The following is a 20,614-nucleotide window of genomic DNA, read 5'->3' on the forward strand; positions in this document are numbered from 1 at the left end:
CTCGAAATATTTATTGCACGATCACCGGCGCCAGGGCTCATTGAGAATGGAGGCCCCACACAGCGCGCGCGCCGAAGAAACCGAAGCCGGCCGCGCGGTAGCAGGAACGTGCCTGCGTCACTAGGCGAGATTTCGTTGAAGGTTCTTCTCCCTGAAAGGAGCTTGGCTGGATAGGCTGTGAACGCGTCTCTTAAGACGCGGCGCTGTACAAGAGGGCGCCATGGCCAGATCGACACGCGCGTCTGGCAAGAGCATCTTTCACGGATGAAAAGCCAGCCACTCCGGTGGCGAACCAGTGCAGTGCTCCCGACTCCCTACAAATACCGGCATTGAGGTACGCTAGCTGCTTATTGATGACTCAGTGCTCCCAATATAAACAGACAGCCTAGGGTGAATTCGATAGATATTAACCCAATAAAAAGACAACGTACCATGGAAGGAGATGGGAGAGGCGCTGTGATATTTGGCTCGCGCTCGCCTTGAAGGCAAAAAAAAGAAAAACGTGAAGCGGCAGCTGGCGAAATGCAATACGCAGCAACCCTTCGACTGTTTCATGTGGTGTTTGTTGGAGTGAACGTCAGCAGGTGCGAGCGAGCGATGTCCTCCCGAGAAGCAAAAGAAGCGTCAATCTTATTCGTTTGTGGAAGTTGCTCCTCCCAGTGGTGTAGTGGAAAGAATTATTTACTTCCCCCTCATATCTGTGCGAACTTAGCAACTGGTCTCTACTAAAACAACCCTTTAGTTCCTTACTGCTGGATTTATTCAGCTTTTCTCACATTTATATTTGGCCTACCCGAAACTTTGGCGGGTTCAAAGCCTTTCCGAAGGCAGTACGCGACGGACCTTAGAGCCTTACGCACAGTACGTATGTCGTAGACGATCATACAGAGGAAACCTAAGCACTTAAACTTTAATACACTTCGCGCTATACAGCCTCAGCACATGAGGTCACAATTGATGTTGGACATCAGGAGCAGGACACGTGTGGTCATACAAGAAGCGGGAGAAAGAAAACTGGCGTCCACTTTTTGGCAGCCATCCTGTCTGTCACGATTCTTCTGTTATCTTCGCGCACTGCATTTATCTCGGTTGTTTTAGCCATACTTACATGCTCGATGCCTTATCGCGGAGGAATAACAGATATGGCCGACTGCTACTCGAGGCAGCTTCCACCTCTCAAAAACGCGGTCATTGAGTGCAAAAACCTGGTCAACTATGCTGGCCCGGTTTCAATCTACAAGGTAGCACTGGAGAACTGAGATGCTGCCTTCACCGATAGCTGAATGGTACTTTAATGATATTTCTTGTTCCGCGCCGGTAAGGCGTTATAAGTGCGCGACTTCTGCTAAAATGACCGGCATAAAGGAATAGAAATGTAACACACACATGTAGAGATATGAATTATCTACCAGCAACTAATAGTAGGTAATAGATATTTGCCAGGACTGAGAACTGTACCTCACGTGCAGTAGAGCCCCTTAAAGCCTAAGGTAACCGACACTAGACAGGCGTCCTTCAATATAAGGCAGATCTCGTATACAGAGCGTGGCCACCACTTATACGTGCCTAGTCTATATATGAAAGGTCGTAGTTGAGTGAAATGAGATGCTTCAGGTTAAATTTGGAGAAAAAGTGAGACAGATTGGTTGACATAGAAGTGAAAGCCTGCTGGGCAGCTCGGTAACTGACAGTTACCGCAACTGTCCTAGTAGTAGCCGGAATGTGAACATCAGTCGTCAGTGTGGGAAAAAGAGGTGAAAAGGACAAAATATGAAATAGAATGGGACAAGAAGCTGAAGAGAAGAAATATGGAGACGAACAACACCCAGAAAATATTTAGTAAGGTTAGCGTTCCGGCTCCCACGGGGGAGGGGAGCCAGTCCACAATGAAAGAGGATGCCGTGTGGCAGCCGAAACACTAAATCAAGTGTGGCAACCTCACTAAATCTTTCGTGGCTGGTTATTAGTATCAACTTTCACCGCGTTACATCACGAGCACACAGAATTGCGTCATACCAAAAGCATTCAGAGGGCTCTGGTCATACTCTAGATTTCAAGCTGAAGATCTCCCTACAGAAGCTGCTCACCAGCTGAACGCTAAACGCATTAGTAAGAACAGGGAATGCAAAAAAATGCCGCTGCGCCTGCCGTGTCTGTAACGCCCTGTTGCCAAGCCACTCTGCGAACACAAGGCACACTGCAAGTCGCTACTGGTAAATGATGTTGGTCCAGCTACAATGGGCGTTATCTGGCCCCTGTCCGCGGGCCCACGCGGCCAGAGCAGACACCCCACTTGTCAGCGGATACTCTAAAAAAAGTTTACGCCCTTTGGGTTGTATCTTGTCCCCAAACAATAGTCGTCATCTGCCTTGCTTACGTTTCCTTTCTTGAAAACTCGGCGCTCGCTACTTTCCTGTCTAGAATGCAATGTCACGCTGATAACGTGCGTGCCGTTCGTGACTAGGAAGTACCGCGCTCGCAGCGTTAAAGAAAGGAAATGCGGACAAGACAGATGACAATTATTGTTTGGGAACAAGAAACCACCCAAAGGGCGTAAACTTTTTTTAGAGTGTTAAGCCAAGTGGTACGGGTTAGCGTTTTATATATCCTCCTGCGGCGAACTCGGGGCAACGAAGCAGATGTTCAAACTTCGCTGTCTGCAAGCACTTAACCTGCGATGCTTAATGCGTTAGCATTCTTTTGCGTGTAGCAGCCATCATAATGCACGAGAGCATCATCCTCTGCTGGTTTTCAAGAGAATGGAGCCGTTCACGCCATTTGACTTGAATTGTAGAGAGTGCGTCAACACGCGCGGCACACGGACGCCAATGTGCTTTACGCTTACCAGCAAAAAAAACAAAAAAAGAAAAAAAAAAAACCCCGCTGAATCTTGCACTCGACCGCGCAACGCTTAAAACAGCAAAGCTGGGCGATCGTAGCCCAGCATTTTCCGGAAGTGCGCGCGTACTTTTCATCTTATTCCTCATGATGATGATAATGTCTTCTCGCGCGTCTCGAACTTACGGCTGTCACTGCGCGTTGCATAGCGCAGCTTGAATCACCGACGCCGCGTTGCAATGCCGACAACACGTTCCAGCAGACCCGCTCCGTGAATGCGTCTCTCTCTCTCTCTCTCTCTCTCTCTCTCTCTCTCATTTTCTTTATCTCTCTCCCGAGCATAGCGCGCAAAAACTCTTCACCTCGCAGAGCACAAGCGTGCGAACGCGCCAGCTGTGGACAAAGACAACGACGCTCGAACGCAATCATATGGTTCGCATAAATACATGTTCTGCAAGCGCTCGCCTTGGGACCGGGCGTACGCGGGTTTAAATACCGCTTCGGCAAGAAAGTTTATTCTTTTGTTTCTTGATTACGAACCATAAATTACGGCTGGCTTAAACAGCTTCGCTGTTAAAAAACTTCTGACCCACTTCTAGAAAATTTTGGAAGCTATATGCTGGGCTTGGTTTTGTATAGAAAAAATGTGGTTGATCCCTCTTATATAGGAATCGGTATAGAACACGAAAGTGAAACGTGTCTTCACAGAAGTAGTGTAATGTTTATTGCACATTGATATATAATGTCTATTGGTGTTTTGTGGCTAAAGCGCCCTTAGGCTATAGTGCCTAGAATATACTTACTAGTGTGCCGACCGCGGGCTTTCCGGTGGCACGGAGAATGATGCCTTCCGCCGGCGGCCACCAGACGGCGATAGCCGTACGGACTGTGCTATGCCGAGCGGCGTCTCTAGCCAACGCGCGCGTGTGTGACAGACGCCAATGGGCTGCCCCAGCCCGTTTCGCTTTGCGGAACGTTGGTTGAGGTGCAAAGTGTAATCGAAAGAATATGATTTCGTTGCACTTACAAACGATCGTACGCACAGTTATCATTATAACGTTACACGCTACCGGGTGTTCCTGCGAAAAATACCAATAAATAAATACGTGGTTTCCGAAGAAGTGTAACTTTTTTTCCACAGTAAACTATTATATGCGAGACAGACATGTCCACAAATGCTAAATTCACACCAAGTTGTATCTAATTACCATAAATTAAATTAATTACCATAAATGACGGTAATTAAACAGGGCACATTTTCATGGGCGAAACACCGTCGACTAATTTTGAACGAGCGCTCAATGTAGCAATTATTAAACTGTTTCTCACAAGCGACAGCCGCCAGAGTTAGCCTTCGATCTGCCCTCTTATATTCTTCTCCCACTCGCAAAACATTCTGGTTTAGCAGGCGCGCTGAATAATGAGACTTGGTCGTTGTTTGAGCGCTATCCAGTTGTACAATATGGGACAAAACAGGTGCTGTCTTTACGCCTCGTTTTCTGCGACATCTCGGTTGCGTCCGTGAACAGACACAAGTGCGAACCACGCGCACAGAAAAGAAACCCAGCAATGACATGCGGAGGTACCACATGCTACTTGCTCGAAAGCTACAACGCGCCGCAACCGACTGCGCTTACGAATGCACATCCAAAGCAACGTTACTAGATGACCTCTTTCTGCATCCAAAGTGCATCCGAAGCGCAAGCGACGCGCGATGCGCCGCTCGGTTAGCACGGTCCCAAACAGTGTCGCCGTCTGGTGGCCTCCGGCGGAAGGCATCACCGGCGGTGCCAGCGTCTCCCATTAGAAACGCCCGACGGTCGGCACACTAGTAAGTATATTCTAGGCACTATACTTAGGCGTTGATGCACCCACGCTGACGCCTGGTGGCACGTCTCCTCCATCACGACTACCAACGTCGATGACCATGAGCAACCGTCGTGCATATGGAAGCTGCACTACGCTGCACACGCTAGCACAACGTGAAAGACGAAGCACGTAACTGACACACTAATACAACGCGCAAGACAAAGCACGTAACTGAATCGTCACCGAGTCAAATCAGCGCGTACAGCGCGTCGTAATTGCAGCCTCCGCGATCAACTTCAGAAACATTTTCAGAGCTAATTGCGGAGGCCACGCTCCGCTGTGCTGAGTACGGTGAACGCCACCTAGGTGGCGTTGGTAGTGCTTCTTGATGCCAGCGTCCCTTCGAATGCTGGCATCGAGGCGTCGTAGTGCTGAGACCACCGAAGCGTTCACTGTCGGTGCGCGTTAGTGTCATAATGCAGTACTTCTCTTTTCTGCTCGTAGGCGGCGGCACCGCCCCGAGCAAGAGCGCGGGTACACGGAGGAGTGTTAGATATATAAGGCGCGTCTGTGTAGCTCTCTGCAAATGCGTTTGTGGCGCAATGGGTTAAACGCTCGGCGATCTATCGTCGCGGACCGAGAGGTCGTGGGTTCGAATTCCAAATTTTGCATGTTTGTGGAACTTTTTCTTCTGGTTTCTTTCTTTGTATTATGTTCGTGTACATTGTAAGCTGACGTATTTCCGTGACGGAAATACGTCAGTGAAGTCTTGGTGGACCCCGGCATAAAACACTTTCGTGTTAAAAAGACGGACGGGGTGGATTGGGGGGCAATGACGCAAGACATGGAAACGCATACTACGTAAAACGAAGAGAATGACGTCACCGGGAACCAACGCTTTCCGGCGTTTCCCGGGCACGGTTGACGACCGCGGGACCGACAGCTTAGTGCACGGTTCAATGCTTTCATGGCGCAGAAAGGAACAAAGGAAATTGACGCATGTAAAAGAAACGCTAGGCAAACATATTTAAAGGGCAAGGAGCTTTAAACCAAGAAACGTCCAATTTTATTTCCGAACTAGCATCCGTGACTTCAACTCAATTTGATGCCGAGGTCGCGTCGACGTATCAGGGGCCATAAAATGGCATGGGCAAGCTCAGAAGCCTGTTCCGGGCAGCCCACGCGGTAGCGCTGTGGCTTGCATATGTATTTATAATTTTTTTATTTGTGTTTTTGTCACTGGCATGCTGGCGTTGAGACCTCACCACGTTTGGATATGTTCTTGTAGGAATCAAAACAGCTCTAATCTGTGATCAACGCGCTCGAAAAAAAATTGCTGGCTCCCCCGTAATCGAGAGTAGTTGTAAGCATGAAATGGCTATCAGATGGCATCTTTTGCTGCCTGTGGTGCCGCCGTCTTCAACTGCGTTTCTTTGTGAAGTGTTGGACAAACCGCACGTGTTCATACTGAGAGTACTCCCTTCCCTCGCTCTCCTTTCTTTTCATCCATTTAAACCCCTTCCCCGTGCAGGGTAGCAAACCGGAAGTGCGTCTGGTTAGCATCCCTGCCTTTCGTTCCTTCTTTTTCCTCCTCCTCCTTTTGTAACAGTCCAACACGCTCAGCGTCTGTCGCCACTTTTTCTTCTTGTCGCATCGAAGTGGTCGGCTGCAAATGTACGGCCTTAGGTCCCCTGTATCTGCCTTTTGAACGTGGCTATTGGAAATGACAAATAAAACTTCAGCGTACTAGAAGTTACAGCTTGAGTATTGTGAAGAAACATTAGGAAGAACTCGGAAGCACTATTTTTTTGTAACTTGTTTAGAGATTAACTAACGTATGTAATGCGGTCCTAGCTGTACAAAGTGCTGGGGGCCAGACAGCGCATTCTCTTAAATTTTGACTGATTGCCCGGATAATCTCGTTTTGTTCTCGCAACTTGGCGGCATGTTCTCGTTTTGAGTGCCCGGATAACGGCTCTGGCTTTTGGCTCAAGGTCGCTTGAAAGTCGCCGACAACGGGAGCTAAAAGCACTTCATGCTTAAAATTCGTCGGCGCTTCTACTGCGTGAAGATAGTTAACCAGCGAAGCTGACACGTGCGGCGCCGGTGTTTATCACTGGGTTAATCCCGAGGGTTCATTAAAGTATTTCTCAATTATGAGGTTACACCCACGTTCGGCTGCGACGGAGAGAACGACGTCACTGACGGTATGCCCGCAGTCCGCCGTTATCGCTTGCGTCCGATGTCTCGAGTTTGCTCGGCGGCTGGTTAGCAGCATTCACCAGTCATTTCCGTTTGCGATTCTTCGAAATTAAATTGCTTCAAAATTAAATCTGTCCGTTACGTAAGACAATGAATGGGTCATACCCCCGTAAACGCGGCCTCCCCATTACGACGACAGAAGAGAAGTGAAATTCAACGCTGGAATGATGAGCGGCAACACAGCCAGCTGTGGAACAAGACGACGACGACGAACGCGGGAGCAGTGGCACGAGCGCGTGCCGAGCACGAGCGCCACCCTAGGGGCGCCAACGAGCCAGCTGCGGAAGAACGCGACGACGCTCGAGCCAATGCTGATGATGACAGTGTTATGTACAAAGGCAATTTCGCCTAGCCATATACGATTTAGCCTAGACATATAAAGCTTCGCTTTAAAAATGAACCGAGTTCAGACAGCCGATCGGATTGGTGTTGTCAGCTTATGGCGACGTTCCTGGAGCTGCCTCTCACGTTAGTCGCTTCGTTCTGAATGAGTTGAAATATGGACTGATTACGTATACGCGTGTATAGCAACGACGAGATGAACTAGCCGTATTCTATATTTACGAGACTCAGAAGTGTTTACAGGTTGGCTCATTTGGAGGCCTCTGGAAGGCGTACGACCAGAAATACCCGTATAACAAACTCGTTAGAGCCCGACAAACCTCAGGGTGAGGACAAGAGCTCTCACCTATACCAATGTCTCACAAAAACAGTAGACTCAATTAAGGTTACGACGTAACACTGCTGAGTTGACGTTTCCGTAGCAAGGCACGTAGTGACGAAAACATCGAGGCCAGTGAAGCAATGCGATGTCATTATATTGAATGCACTGTTACACTCGCGGATGACCTTCAGCGGCCATGAAAGGCAAGCTACGGAGGAGAAGCGTGCACAGAGCGCTCCTGAAAAAAAAAAAAAAAAAAAAAGTCCCACATTCTCATTCGCGTTACATTGAAGCTCGGGAAAAGGAAACAAGCATCTTATTCACAGAAGCAAAATAAGAGAAAGTACTCAACTGAGTGGTAAATTTTACAAAATTTTCTGCTTTTCCCTTCTGCGTTAGGGCAAACGAGAAAGCGTCGCGCGTTTATGTTACACGGAGTCGGTATATATTTGTTCCAAGAAACCGAAAACGCTGTCAAGCTCTGCCGGACTACTTGGCGCATTAACACGTGTAGAAGAACAGCACCTGTAGCTTCCCTTTTATTGTCCGTGGTGCAGACTAACCCGTCGTACGTCGTCGAAGCTAAGCAGCTATGGGTTCGCTCCAACCTTGGGAGGGAAACCACCCGTGAAAGCCGAGCGCTCACGGCTTCCCATTTGCCGGCGAATAGCGATACAACTACGGTGTCCGAGGCAGCGAACGGGGGCCGAAAAAGCTCAGCGGTGATAGCCTTCTGGCTATAGTCCGTGTCTCTGGCATATCTTTTCACGCGTGATTTAACTGCACGAAATTTGAAATGAAGTGTTTCGGAACGTGTCGAGATAAAAAAGAACGCCGGTGCTCACAAATGCATCTCCACAATAACACTAGAAAAATCGAACAAATCGAAAACATAACGAGATGCGTGGGGGAAAAAATAAATAAAAGTATAAAGGACATAGCTTTAGGGAAGTAGCCTTCGCTGCAGCTGCTGTCGGCGTCGACGCATGGTTTTCGCTATCGACCCACGCATTTTTCGACTTCCTCGCGAGTTTCTGCAAAACAATAGCGCTTCGCAAACGAGCGGTCGGTATGCGAGCGACACGAGAATCCAGCAGCACGAACCGACGAGACAGAAACACACACACACAAAAAAAAAAGAAAACTCCACAGAAATAACGCAGCAGATAACAGCCAGTAAAAGAGCGCCTACGCGGAGCGTGGTAGTGAATGTACGCATTGCAGTTCGGCCTCACGGGCAGTACCGACCAGTATATACAGCGTATCCAACGTGGTAGAAAGTTAATCACGAGAAGCGTCAGTCAAGTTACAGCAACGCTGTCACAGGCTTTTGAAATATATCACGAATCACCGCCGTCCACGCCCGCTGAAAAAAAAAAAAAAAGCAGCAGAGATCGATTGACAGGTTAGTTGGTTCATAACAAAAAAGAAAAGAAAGAAAGAAAAAGAACAGCGCTATATCTGACAGAAAAAAGCAAAAGGAGCGCGCGATCATAGTGCTGTTTGACAACAGTACCCAACATGATTTGCGAACAGCAAGACCGCCAGCTGTTAATCGGTATCCAGTCAGAGGTGTTAAATACCGCCATTTGTTATTCAGGGACTAACAACTCGTAACAACTCTGATTAGGTACAGCTGTCAGCCGGAACTGCGTCTGTCTGCATGCTCCTTTTTGTATCGTCCTGTTTACTGTTCTTTCTGTAACCCCGAGAACAGCCCGCGCAGCCTAACGTAACAAGGTGTTGGCATTTCCTCCAGCAGAAGCAACTGATTGTTACATATTAAAAGTCACTGTCGGGAGTTGACGGTGGTTTACTCCGCTCCGCTGTCAGTTGCACTTCGCTCCTCGAATAGGCCGGAGGTTCACGTCGAGCGAGCTCCTGAACAACACCTTGCAATGTGGTTAATGCGGTTTAAACCCTGGATCCGGAACCTCAAAGATGTGCGAGTCAATGACAACACATTTCTCTCCCATTTACCGCTAAATCGCCACTGAATTTTCTTTTACTAAACGACGTACTCTCTTTCGGGGAGTATGAAAACTGAAGTCAAGCGTGGAAGAAGCAACTGTTCCAGCGTAAAAGAAAAAGAAAGAAAAATACGACAAAGTAAGAAAGAAAAAAAGAGAAAAAAAATGAAGTTAACTTGCGCAGTTCAACCTGCCAAAGCAGCCCAAGAGCTACGAAGGACACTGTTACGGTGGGCTCCGTATTCATTTCGACCACATGGGCTTCTTTGACCTGCCGCCAAAATGCGGTAAACCAGCTTTTTTTTTTTTTTTCCTATTCCGCTGCCAATCAAAATGCGGCCACCACATCGAATCCGCGACCTGGTGCTCGGAAGTATAAAACGGCGCTGAGGAACAGCTATATAGAACATCATAGTTTACGCGACTGAGGTGGGTTTTGAGATGTCATAGTAGAGGGCTCTGCATTCTGACCACCTGATGTTCTTTACTATATAACGCGCGCTTAAATCTGCGTACAAGTGCGTCTTCGGCTTGTGGTCCCCATCGGCATGCGGCCGCCAGGACTAAGAATTCAATCCGAGAGCCTGTGTTCAGCGGCAGGACATACGTGGCCACGCACTATGCGACTGCGGCAGGTGCTTTGCCACCACCACGGGTCGTACCAGCTCGGCCTGCCACCACCAGCACCGCAAAAAACAGCAGCAGTTGAATATACCACGCCTAGTCAATTTTCTAGAGGATCTAATTTTCGTGATTTCCATGTACGGCCGGCCGCTCGGGAAAAAAATTGGCACCGAGACACAGATTGGAATGAAAGGACACATCCTTCCATTCCACGATATTAAGTGTTCACGAATTTAAAAAAAAAGGAAGGAACAAGAAAAAGACTCATTGAGACCGTTCCCTGAAATGTTACGGGACGCAAAACTAAATGGGCTTTTACGGTGATTGCAATTAAAGCGTCTGCCGATTGACCGGAAGGTTGATCGATGACTTGGTCATCGCAAGCGCAGCGTCGAACGCTGTAATAACAGAAGCAAACTACCATACGTGTTCGGTCCAGGCGCACGTGTTCGTCACGGTGCTGCTGCCGACACGCGAGGCGGTATGAGCAGCCACGGAAACCGATCCGCGCTCCGGTTGCACGCACGCGAAAAAACGGGCGCTTCTCGAAGTCGACGAGCCAGTGTACGATATTCGCTCGATCAGCTCTTGCTTGCGGAGGCCGGCGCTCTTCGTTCCGTTTAGGATATATGCCAGTTGTCTCGACTAATTAAGAGATATTGTTCTTGTCCGTATCGTTGCTTTGTTAGATTCTTCGTAATGTCGCCGAGTGCATGTTTTGAATTATGTTGTAATGTCGTTGCGTGTACATTAACTGCTCCTCTACTCGTTATTCTACACAAAGTAGAGAGCAAGCAATATATATATATATATATATATATATATATATATATATATATATATATAGACAAGTCACGAATGTTAACCATAAAAGCGTCTGATTGGTCGCCCTTCGTTGGCGAACGGTAACAGGAGAACAGAAAGATGAGAGAGAGAGAGAGAGAGAGAACATGGCCTGAGACAAACCAAGTGCATAGAGAGAAAAAATCAGAAGGGAAAGTGTACGAAGGAGGAGCGGGAAAAAGAGTAGCCAGTGTAAATGGCTGGCTACCCCGTACTATAGGTGGTGGGAGGGGGGGAGGTGTATTGAATATGACAGAAGGATACCTGAAATGAAATAAAAATGAAGAAAAGAGTACACAAAGTGTGTGTGTGTGTGGGGGGGGGGGGGGGGGGGGGTGTACACTGTACAATAATATACGAGTATGTGTGAGTGCACTACCTGTTCACGAGAGACAAAAGGAAAGCCGGCTTTATATATGTGCGCCAACATCACCCTTGTATTGTGTACATTAACAAAAAAAAAAAAAAGCCTACTTGCTTGAATATACTGCAGTGATGATAGCGGAGATAACGCTTTTTTTGGACGACGCATTGTTAGTGGCGGTAGACGTCAGCAATGCCGTGACAACCAATAGTTAATTAATTATAACTAACTTCACTAATAAACTCTCGTGATAATTACTTGTGTCCCGCTTTGAAATTGTGGAACTGAAGTTGGTCGACTGCTCGAAGAATATGCATTTAGCGGGAAACCTGAAACCGCCACTCGCCACCTTTGAGACATTCGTCACCAAAATTGTGCCCTGTTTCACAGTACGTAAGGACGACTTTCTGGGAAAGTAAAGTGAACGCCAAAGAATTTCGAAGGCAGAGGAAGGCAGTCCTTTCCGAGCCCTCTACCACAGCAGCTAAACCCTTCGGACGCCTCGAGCCTCTCGAGCTTCACGACGTACGTCTCAGAGAGCTGGAATATAGTTGGTGTTCGGCTAAGAACGCTCCCCGCAACACGATTAATCGCGCGAGAGTACGCGGCCGTTTGCATGGACACCTTTCGATACGTAGTGAAAGTACGACCACAACGGCTTGAAAGTTTTTACGAGATCAATCAGCGCGAACAAATATGTAGATGAGGCTTACGCCACCTTTATCATTAACCGGAATGTCGACCTGCGCGTCAGCGTCCCCGCACGGTATTCCCTTTTATTTTTACTGCACGCAATTTCTTCAATTTGAACAGCTGTGCGCCGTTTCTCCAGCGTAGTAACATTGACCTTTCAGCAGCAGTGACAGAAGCAGTACGTAGCCTCATCAGCAGCCGGCAGGCGCATCACTGCAGGGCGCGAAGTGCAAGCTTACGCAACACAAGAGAGTGACGCACCGCCGAAAGAACGCTCAGACTTTACGTAAAGAAAGAATGTCGTGTCGCAAACTGCGGCTGACAGAGGCCACTGCGGTCGGAAGCCCCGTCACACGCTTCCTGTCGGAAAGAGGGCGACGAGCTCTTCGCCTAACACGGCGAGCCAGTGAAGTCGGCGCGTGCTACGCATGCCTCCTCAGCCACGTGTGTGCGTGTGATGCGAGACGTTTGTAGAGGTGACAATGCGAGTTTTCGATAGAGCGAGGAAAACGGCAGGATGCCCCGGTTAGCTCCAGCTGGTTCGTCTATATTGGACATATCCATCAGATCACAGGACGTTCTGTCATAATCGCTAAAAAAATTACTCTCACAGCAGCCAAGAACATGAAAGTGGCTTTGCGGTGTATGTCCTTTGCGTTACGGCGTCGTCGTCCTTAGCTATCGTGTCGTCGCCAAACCACCTCCTCATCGCAAGGTTGACCCTCGTCTTACGGCGAAGAAAAATAAAACATTATCTCCAGTTGAGACTCAAATACAGCTTCTTCGGTAGTGTGCAAACGTGAGTCGTACACGCTTAAGAAAAAAAAAATTGATGGCACCCCTTTTATGGAAGGGAACATCCTGGGAACATGCATGACATCGTGCGTCTGCGATGCGCAAGGCCACAACAACACTCGTTTCACGTCACCAGCGCAACAGACAAGTACGAGACCACGGATATTAAGCGCCGACTCCGCCTCCGCGCAACGCATTCGCTCGGGACAAATCGTGAAACGCGGACGCGGGGTTTGTAGCTCACGTCTGTGCTCTCTCCCTCCGCTCCACTTCCGAGCGTTCGCACATGCTTTCTCCTCTTTCCGAATCCGACCAGCTGGATGGATGGATGCTATGAGCGTGCTTTTGGAACCGGGTGGAGGGTTACAACCCTAAGCTCTTGTTCTTATTTTTGCCTAATGTCCTACCTATACCCCCCCCCCCCCCCCTTTTCTGGAAAAAAAAAAATTCCCAGCATCAAACTTTCTGAACCACTACTGGGAACTTTGCTTTTTGTACGCCTCCGTTGTTTGTGGTCTCCCTATATTCTGCCACCAAACCTGCAATCAACTCATGTTTACTTTCCCCCAATTATCTCTGAACCCAAGGGCCAAGGAGCCTAAACCGACCGCCGGGCAGATCTCTTCCTATTCCAAGAAAACATGTCCCATCATTTCCCTAACTTTACCGCAGCAAGCACATGCTCTTCCTTGGTGTACTTCGCTTTACAACTGCGCGTTCTAAGGCACCCTGATCTCACTTCGAAAAGTAAGGCGCTTCCCTTTGATTTAACATAAATTGTTTCATTGCTGATTCCATTTTTTTAACGCGACAGCGTTAAGGGCCCCGTGTCGCAGAAAATCCGGCGTCGGTGTAAGCGCCGGCGTCGTTGGCGGAAATAATCATGCCGAACCACATGATCATGAACCACCCCGCCCGGGCAGGCCCTTTGCGTGGCGCAAGGCATTAGTGAACAGAAATTGAACTTCTCAAAGTAAAATCTGTCAAAAAAAATCGTAAAGTACGACTTAACCGCAACCTACAGACGTGATATCGTCGGATTGTAATTTAAATACACGAGAAAAAAGCCTGAGAAGCAGCCAGAGATGTTTGAATGCTATCGCGTTACACTCTTAAACTTCAGCGTCCTCCATTTTTTTTCCTCTTAGGTAGTTACTCATAGCACCTTCTGCTGAGACGCGTGGAAACTATTCCACAGGTTGCTTCCATATGCGCATGCGCTACAGTGGCGGAGAACGGCGGCGCGGCGTGCGTCGAGCTCATGCTAGAATCTCGGACCTCGGCCGTCTCGATTCGACAGCGATTAAATAAAAAGAACGCAAATGAAAACGTGCCCCTGTTTTTCTTTCTTTCTTTTTTTTTTTTTTTTTTTTTTGCACGCACGCAAAGCATTTGTACAGTCGACCGCAGAAGTTTACGGACCACGGGATCTCAGAAAAAGTTCAATTTCCGATCAGCCTGTAGCAGTGGCCAGTAACACTGTACACGACAATGTTGTTCGCATACTCTAGTGGAGACCCGAATTGCAAATACCAGGCTGCGTTGTGAGACTGCGGAGATATTCGGCCTTTTTTTTTTTTTTTCCTCGGATTTCATGGTCCGTAATATTTTGTGATTGACTGTACACGTCCCTGGAGAAAGAAGACGAAAAAAAATGTACGAAAAGGCACAGCAGATGTGCACGTGTTTTTTTTTTCCTCGTCCGAACGTCTGCGAGTAAGAAGGTTATGTGCCACGTAATTTTGTGCTGGGCGCTTTGTTTACCATGCGTGCACTATGTTCAATCATGCCCGACGGAACAAGGTGTGTTGATACTCGCGCTTGAAACAGCGGAACAACCGAATAGTAATTGATGAAGTGTTTTGTGCCCCGCTGTAAATCCAGGTATGGCAAAGGACGGGAGAAGCTTTCTCTCTTCGCAACAACATCTAATCCGCAGCTGCTACAGCAGTGGCGACAGAAAATTCCTGGAAGTATGCGACCGTCTAAATCAAAAGGCAAAACATGTGCGCGACATTTCGAGTAGCGCGCGACTTTTGATAAGTACTGCAGCAAACATAAAGGGAATGTCCTACTAGACGAAAAGAAAGCCCTTTTACCGACTCCGAAAGGAAGCAGTTTCTATAATTTTCGAGGGAAGCCAGATGCGACTCAAGGATGCTGAATGTCAAAAGCAACCACAAGACACCGATGCGGAAAGGCAGAAGGACAACAGTTTGTCTACAACTGCACAGGCTGTAGGTGTGTTCCCTTATTAAGGCACGTGCCGTAATGATAATTTTCAGCGTTGCCTTCAAAAAGTTAATGATTCCCCCGATTCACAGCCTGGAGTCTACAGGAATCCGGTCAGCGAAGAGCATAGCTTGAATATGCCTTGAAACGACGATATTGCTGAAGAAAGCGGCTCAAGCAGTTCCACAGTACGAAATAGCGACAGAACACACTCTCCGAGCGCAAGTAAAAAAAGTTCACTTTTGCCGAAGCAATTTCTGCGTCCAGAATGAGTCAATCAGCTTCCGCCTTCATGGAACCGCCACAAGGTATACGGAGAAACAGTTTAAAAGGCACCCTTGCCCTAAAATCTTGTTTTCACTGTCTTCTGACATAGCTCGAGACCACGCAGACGGCTGTTGTATCCGCCCCCTCCACCACCTTTCAGCTTCTTTTTTCTTGCACAGTCTTCGTATTTCTTTTATTTTCTGTGTTTTTTTGTTCCTGTTCCTAGCACAATTACATGTAACCTCCATTAATAGAGGCAAGGCATGGGGCCTGTGAGGTAAAATTCGAGTGAATGAATTAAAGTAAAATGTTTATTCTGCTAACGTCTCTCCGCGAACTGCAATACGCATGCGCGATACTGGCGCCAGGCCATGCACCTATTGCAAGGAGGGGCGGGAGCATGGCCAAGCATGGCCTAGCGTCGTTGCTATAGCAACGGCCGAGAGAGCCGAGCTTGGCGCAGCCGCGCAACCACTCCATCGGTTGATTGCATAGAGTTTCCTACAGTAATTACTCATTGTAGGAAACCATGGTTGATTGGAGTAGACCCCCCACCCCTCCCCTCCACATCTTTCTCTCATGCATAGCGCCGTCTGGCAAACGCGTTGTGAACCGGCAACTGGGGTCACAGGATCTGTCCCTTCCAGACGAGCTGAGTCGGCGCTCCTGTCTATCTTACTCCATGCACCTGACTCAAAGAGGAGATGCAGACACCACCGACGTCTCTCATGTCTGTATCCTCCCACTTGTATCCCGATTCCATCACACTTGTAACGTGAATCAAGAAGCTCGAAGTCAACTATCCCGTTTAACAGCACTATACTCGCAAACGAACTGTTGTGCAAATCTCGGTGCGTAACGGTCAGACGAGCGCTGAAGCACGGGTGCGCCCTGCATTACGTAAGGCGCCAAGATAAACCTTGTTTATCTAGAAGCTTTTAGTGGTATACGCGACTTCGGTACTTAAATCTCTGCACGGGCTTCGAGACGTAATAAAGTAAAGAGATAAAGAGAAAGCATGTCGTGACTAACACCCCGACTTCGGTTGTATGCTCAGATCAGCCTTTACAACAGTTGCTGAAAAGCGTTCGCTCCATCCTTCATTCAATGTCAAGTAACAAGTACATCTTTTTGGGCCACTAGTCGCGAAAAGACTGCATATCATGTTTGAGTGCTGCTTATTGTAAGGCAATGAACATGTTGGTTGCACTATACATCACTGAATTGAAGCTTAATTCATCGACAATGCAGCGATTGATCCTGTTTGGTTAATCGGTGCGCGAGATTTAAAAAATGCAGTCAAGAATTTGATGAATTCCCGAGCAGAGAATTGTGAAAATGTCCGTTTTGTTTCGTCTTTGCGTCCGCGCATGCATGCGTGTGCGCTTGGTCGTGCGTTTATGGTCGGCGGTTATCACGCGGAAAAGTTGCCCTTATCTCGTGGCTCATGGGGCATAGTTGGCGGAGCGGTTTGCCTTTGGCTTTTGCGGCACAACTTTAATGGCGCGTGTCCACGACATCAGATTTGTGACTTCATATGCACGCAAAACGGAACCGTCTGCCACGTAAGCGTCAGAATATGCAAGTAGCTGTCCTTCTCACCGACACGTTCCTGACACTGACGTTATCTTAACGTCATCACTATGACACAAACACTTTTTTTTCCGTGCTTAATATTTAACATTGATAGCTCACTCGCTCGGCTATTCAATCCCCCTAAACGTATAGGGCAATGACAGTGTTCATTGTCAACTAAACAGTGTACCAGCTCACTTGCATTTGAACTTTGCTGGACACCGATGGTAATTGCCACGGCCTTATAACTTCCAATTATAAGTAATAAATAAACAAAACTGCATTAACATTAAAAATAAAGTGTTGTTTGAACGCGTGCGGAGGCATCCAGCCTAATTACTACGAAAAGACCTTTGACGGGTTTACTGTATCGCAAGATGTTATCCCGGTTGCCTTAACTGTATGCTAAAAAAATCAATGCCAAATAAAGTTCGAAACATTGAACACAACTACAAAGACCTTACACGAGCGTGTGAACTCTAAATGAGCATAGGGGGCTAATGAATATAGCACTTAACTGAGCGGCCTGACGCGGGCCGTCATTTTCATTAACGTTGGCGTTTGTTGAATGGGTCACGCCGGAACTGCCAGGGCTTAAGCGAGGGATTATACGCGAGCGAGAGAGGTTCGAATCGCGGTGCGCCCGAACTGAAAGGCGAGAATATCGCTCGTCTCTTGCTTCTGGAAGCACGTCCCGATATATCGAGGTGTCGTTCGAGTAATGCGACGCGTATATGGCGAAATACGAAGAAGCATACGGACGGAAAAGCCGCCGATACTGCAAATAAAATTGATTGGATGCCGAAGTAGATATGAGGCGGGAAAAAAATTGAATTTGGCGATGGTGAGTCGAAAAGAGAGAGAGCGAGATGCGAAAGGTGGTAAGGTTAACCGGAAGATAACTATGCAGTTTGCGACCCTGCCCTGGGTAAGGGGAAACAAATAAAAAGATAAGCACTGAAATAGAGATAACGCTTTACCTATAGAAGCAAGTAAACAAGAGCTGAAAAGACAGTGTTCGCCAACAGAACAGAACAGGATCGCATTTGACGATTCGAGTATCAAACAGGGACATCGCGATTTGCCAAAGCTGCACTTTGTGTTTACTAGTTATAAGAATTGGTGCCATTGGCGACAACAGCTACATGGCGATAGCGAGGCGGCATGTTTAATACAAGAATCGCGGAGAGACCACGTTTCGTTGGAAACGGGAACAAGACATTTTTATAAACGAAGAAAAAGAAAATAAACTCTTTCGTGAAAGGAGACCTCAGGACGAGCAAAATAACGCCAGGTAACACTACCCATGAAGTTGCAGTGTTCACTACACCAAAGCCAAAGTGCGAATTTGCCTCGTTGAATACTTTATTATTGTTTTCATAATTATCTGGCCCATCGGCGTTTGGTTGTTATATTATTGCACAAGAAAAGTTTAGCTATGATCGCATAGCGTTTGCTAAGTATATACCTTATGAAAAACTGACCGTAGGCACGCTGAATAAGTCGTGATATCGTTTTCTCCATTCGCGAACACTCCATAGGTTGAAAAGAAAAAATAATCCGGATCCGACGGCGGGAAATTCAAACGTAAACCGCATCGGCGCCATGCGCGCACATTCCAACTGAAAGCGTCATCTCGCACTGACGCGCTTCTCCCGGCGTTCTCGTTTGAACAGGCGGCGATGCCCTGGTGGATCGTCTACGCGCCGATATTTGTTCGACGGCGAGAGGCGGAGCAAACTACACAGCTGGTGCATCGTCATTTGCATTCGAACGTCACTACGCGCCGCGTGGTATACACACAATGTGCTAAAGCGCTTCGGTATGGAAACACCCTCGCGAGTCGGATCTGAACAGGCACGTGTGTAGTGTAGCTGTTTACGTGCGCATGGCGGCTATGTAGTCTGAATCCGCCATATCAGATAACTAATCTACAAATACACAGGACGAGCCAGCGATTGAGGGGTGCCACTGGAAACGGTCAGCTTCAGTTAGGTACTTGAAGCCCGAATTTATCTCGGCGTGACAAGCTGCGGATCGAGCAATGTTTTTCCCATCCTCGCTAACTTGGAGTCACCGATATACGGCTTTTTGGCGTCGGCTATGCGTTTATACGGGTTGTGCTTTTGTACTCTGGAATAATTCGGAACTCCTAAACTATATAGTTGCGAGGTTCAGTTTCAGCCACTTAGCCACGGCAAAACTATACTTAAGCGAGCTAACGAAAAATGCTGAGAAGACAAGATCGTCCTTTTTTAGTATATCTCGCACCCACATAAGATAGTGCCTATGAACTGCGCTAAGTGTCCTAGCTTACAGAACTTCCCATTCAGCGTCGCTTTCTCCTTGCGAGTGCTGTTGTACTAAGGCAGTCATTTAAAACATATAATCGCACACACGCGCAGCGCAAGATAGCTCGCTTTCTGTATCTGTGGCCAAGATTTCTTGAGCTCCCTCTCGCTGGCGGATAGGTATTGTTCCACGTTTGTTCCCGTGTGCAGCTGCTCGTATGTCAATCTAGAAAAGAGCACGCAGGCGGCAAACGAGAAAAAAAAAAGAAGAATAAGGGAAAGAAAAGCAATGTGACACGACGGTGAAAAGTCACCCATATTTTGTAAAAATACTCCGCAGCCCGAGTTAGAATTACTAGTGACAACAACATTAGCCTCCCAGAAGTGCTCCTCACTTCAAGAAAGACGACGCGCTGAGCGTTGTGCGACGCTTCTTAAACCATGTTTTAAACCAACCTTGCTTATGTTCCCAACAATGAGAGACAGGTCGTGCCTGTCATCGCTTTTCCTAGACGCCGCGTTCGCACTTGATTTCGCGCTCATCGGTATTTTCAATCGAGTCGCACTGACCTGCGTGAGTCCCGCGATGGATCCCCGTCCGCTGTAGTGCAGCTCGTCGAGCGTGGGCCGACTGATGTGTCCGTGCACCGACATCACGTTCCGGTAGTGGTCGACGCGGGGAAGCGCCTCGTGAGTGTAGTGGAGCAGACTCTTCACGTTCACGGTGTCGTACACGGTGCCGTAGTTGGCCAGCTCGGTGGGCGACGTCGACGCGCTGGTCACCACGCACTGGGGACCACCACCCATGGATGCGGCGGCCACGGCCGTAGGCGTCCCGGGCACGTCCTCATCGTCTTCGTCCGGCGCCATCGCCTCGTTCACGTAGTCCACCTTGGCCACTTGGAAGCGCGACTTCTCCGCCATCGCGTCTCGCTAGCGCGTGCTCCCGAAGCGGCGGAATTGACGAAAAGGTTAAACGGTTTTGTTGTTGTTGTTTTTCTCTTTTTTGCAGAGCCCACCCCGCCCGTACCCGATGGCGTGCGCGCACGCCTTCTCGTCACCACTGTCTTTTGCGTTCGCCACCGAGCGCTCAACGACGACGCTTTCTGGGCGGTTCGAACCCGCCGACTCGCGCCGGGCGCGACTTTATAAGCGCGCTGCGGAGGTGGAAGCGAAGAGCGACGCGAACTCGAAATGCCGCTCGCTGCCTCTCTCTCTCCCTCCTCCGCCCCTTCCCCCACCGTTCGCGTCGGCTGCTCGCAGCGCCAGAGCGTGGCCAGAGCCACGCGAGCCGCGCATTGTTTCTTCTTTCCTTCGTCCGCCAATCTTTTCTCTTGACCGTCTTTCCATCTATCACCCTGAGCGGCGCCGTCGCGGTCTTTTCCAG

At 48.4% G+C, this 20,614-nt stretch overlaps 1 protein-coding gene across 1 annotated transcript in view; it reads right to left on the reverse strand.

Moving 5' to 3' along the window:
- Positions 1–20,410, reverse strand: part of LOC119442632 (solute carrier family 12 member 1-like) — an 83,008-nt gene extending 62,598 nt beyond the window's left edge. Inside the window, exon 1 of the mRNA XM_037707575.2 lies at positions 19,798–20,410. Within this exon, the coding sequence (XP_037563503.1) occupies positions 19,798–20,151 (354 nt within the window). The 5' untranslated portion in view covers positions 20,152–20,410. The remainder of the gene's footprint in view (positions 1–19,797) is intronic.
- Between the last annotated feature and the right edge of the window lie 204 nt (positions 20,411–20,614).

Source organism: Dermacentor silvarum, chromosome 2 (genome assembly GCF_013339745.2).
Source record: "Dermacentor silvarum isolate Dsil-2018 chromosome 2, BIME_Dsil_1.4, whole genome shotgun sequence".
NCBI lineage: Eukaryota > Metazoa > Arthropoda > Arachnida > Ixodida > Ixodidae > Dermacentor > Dermacentor silvarum.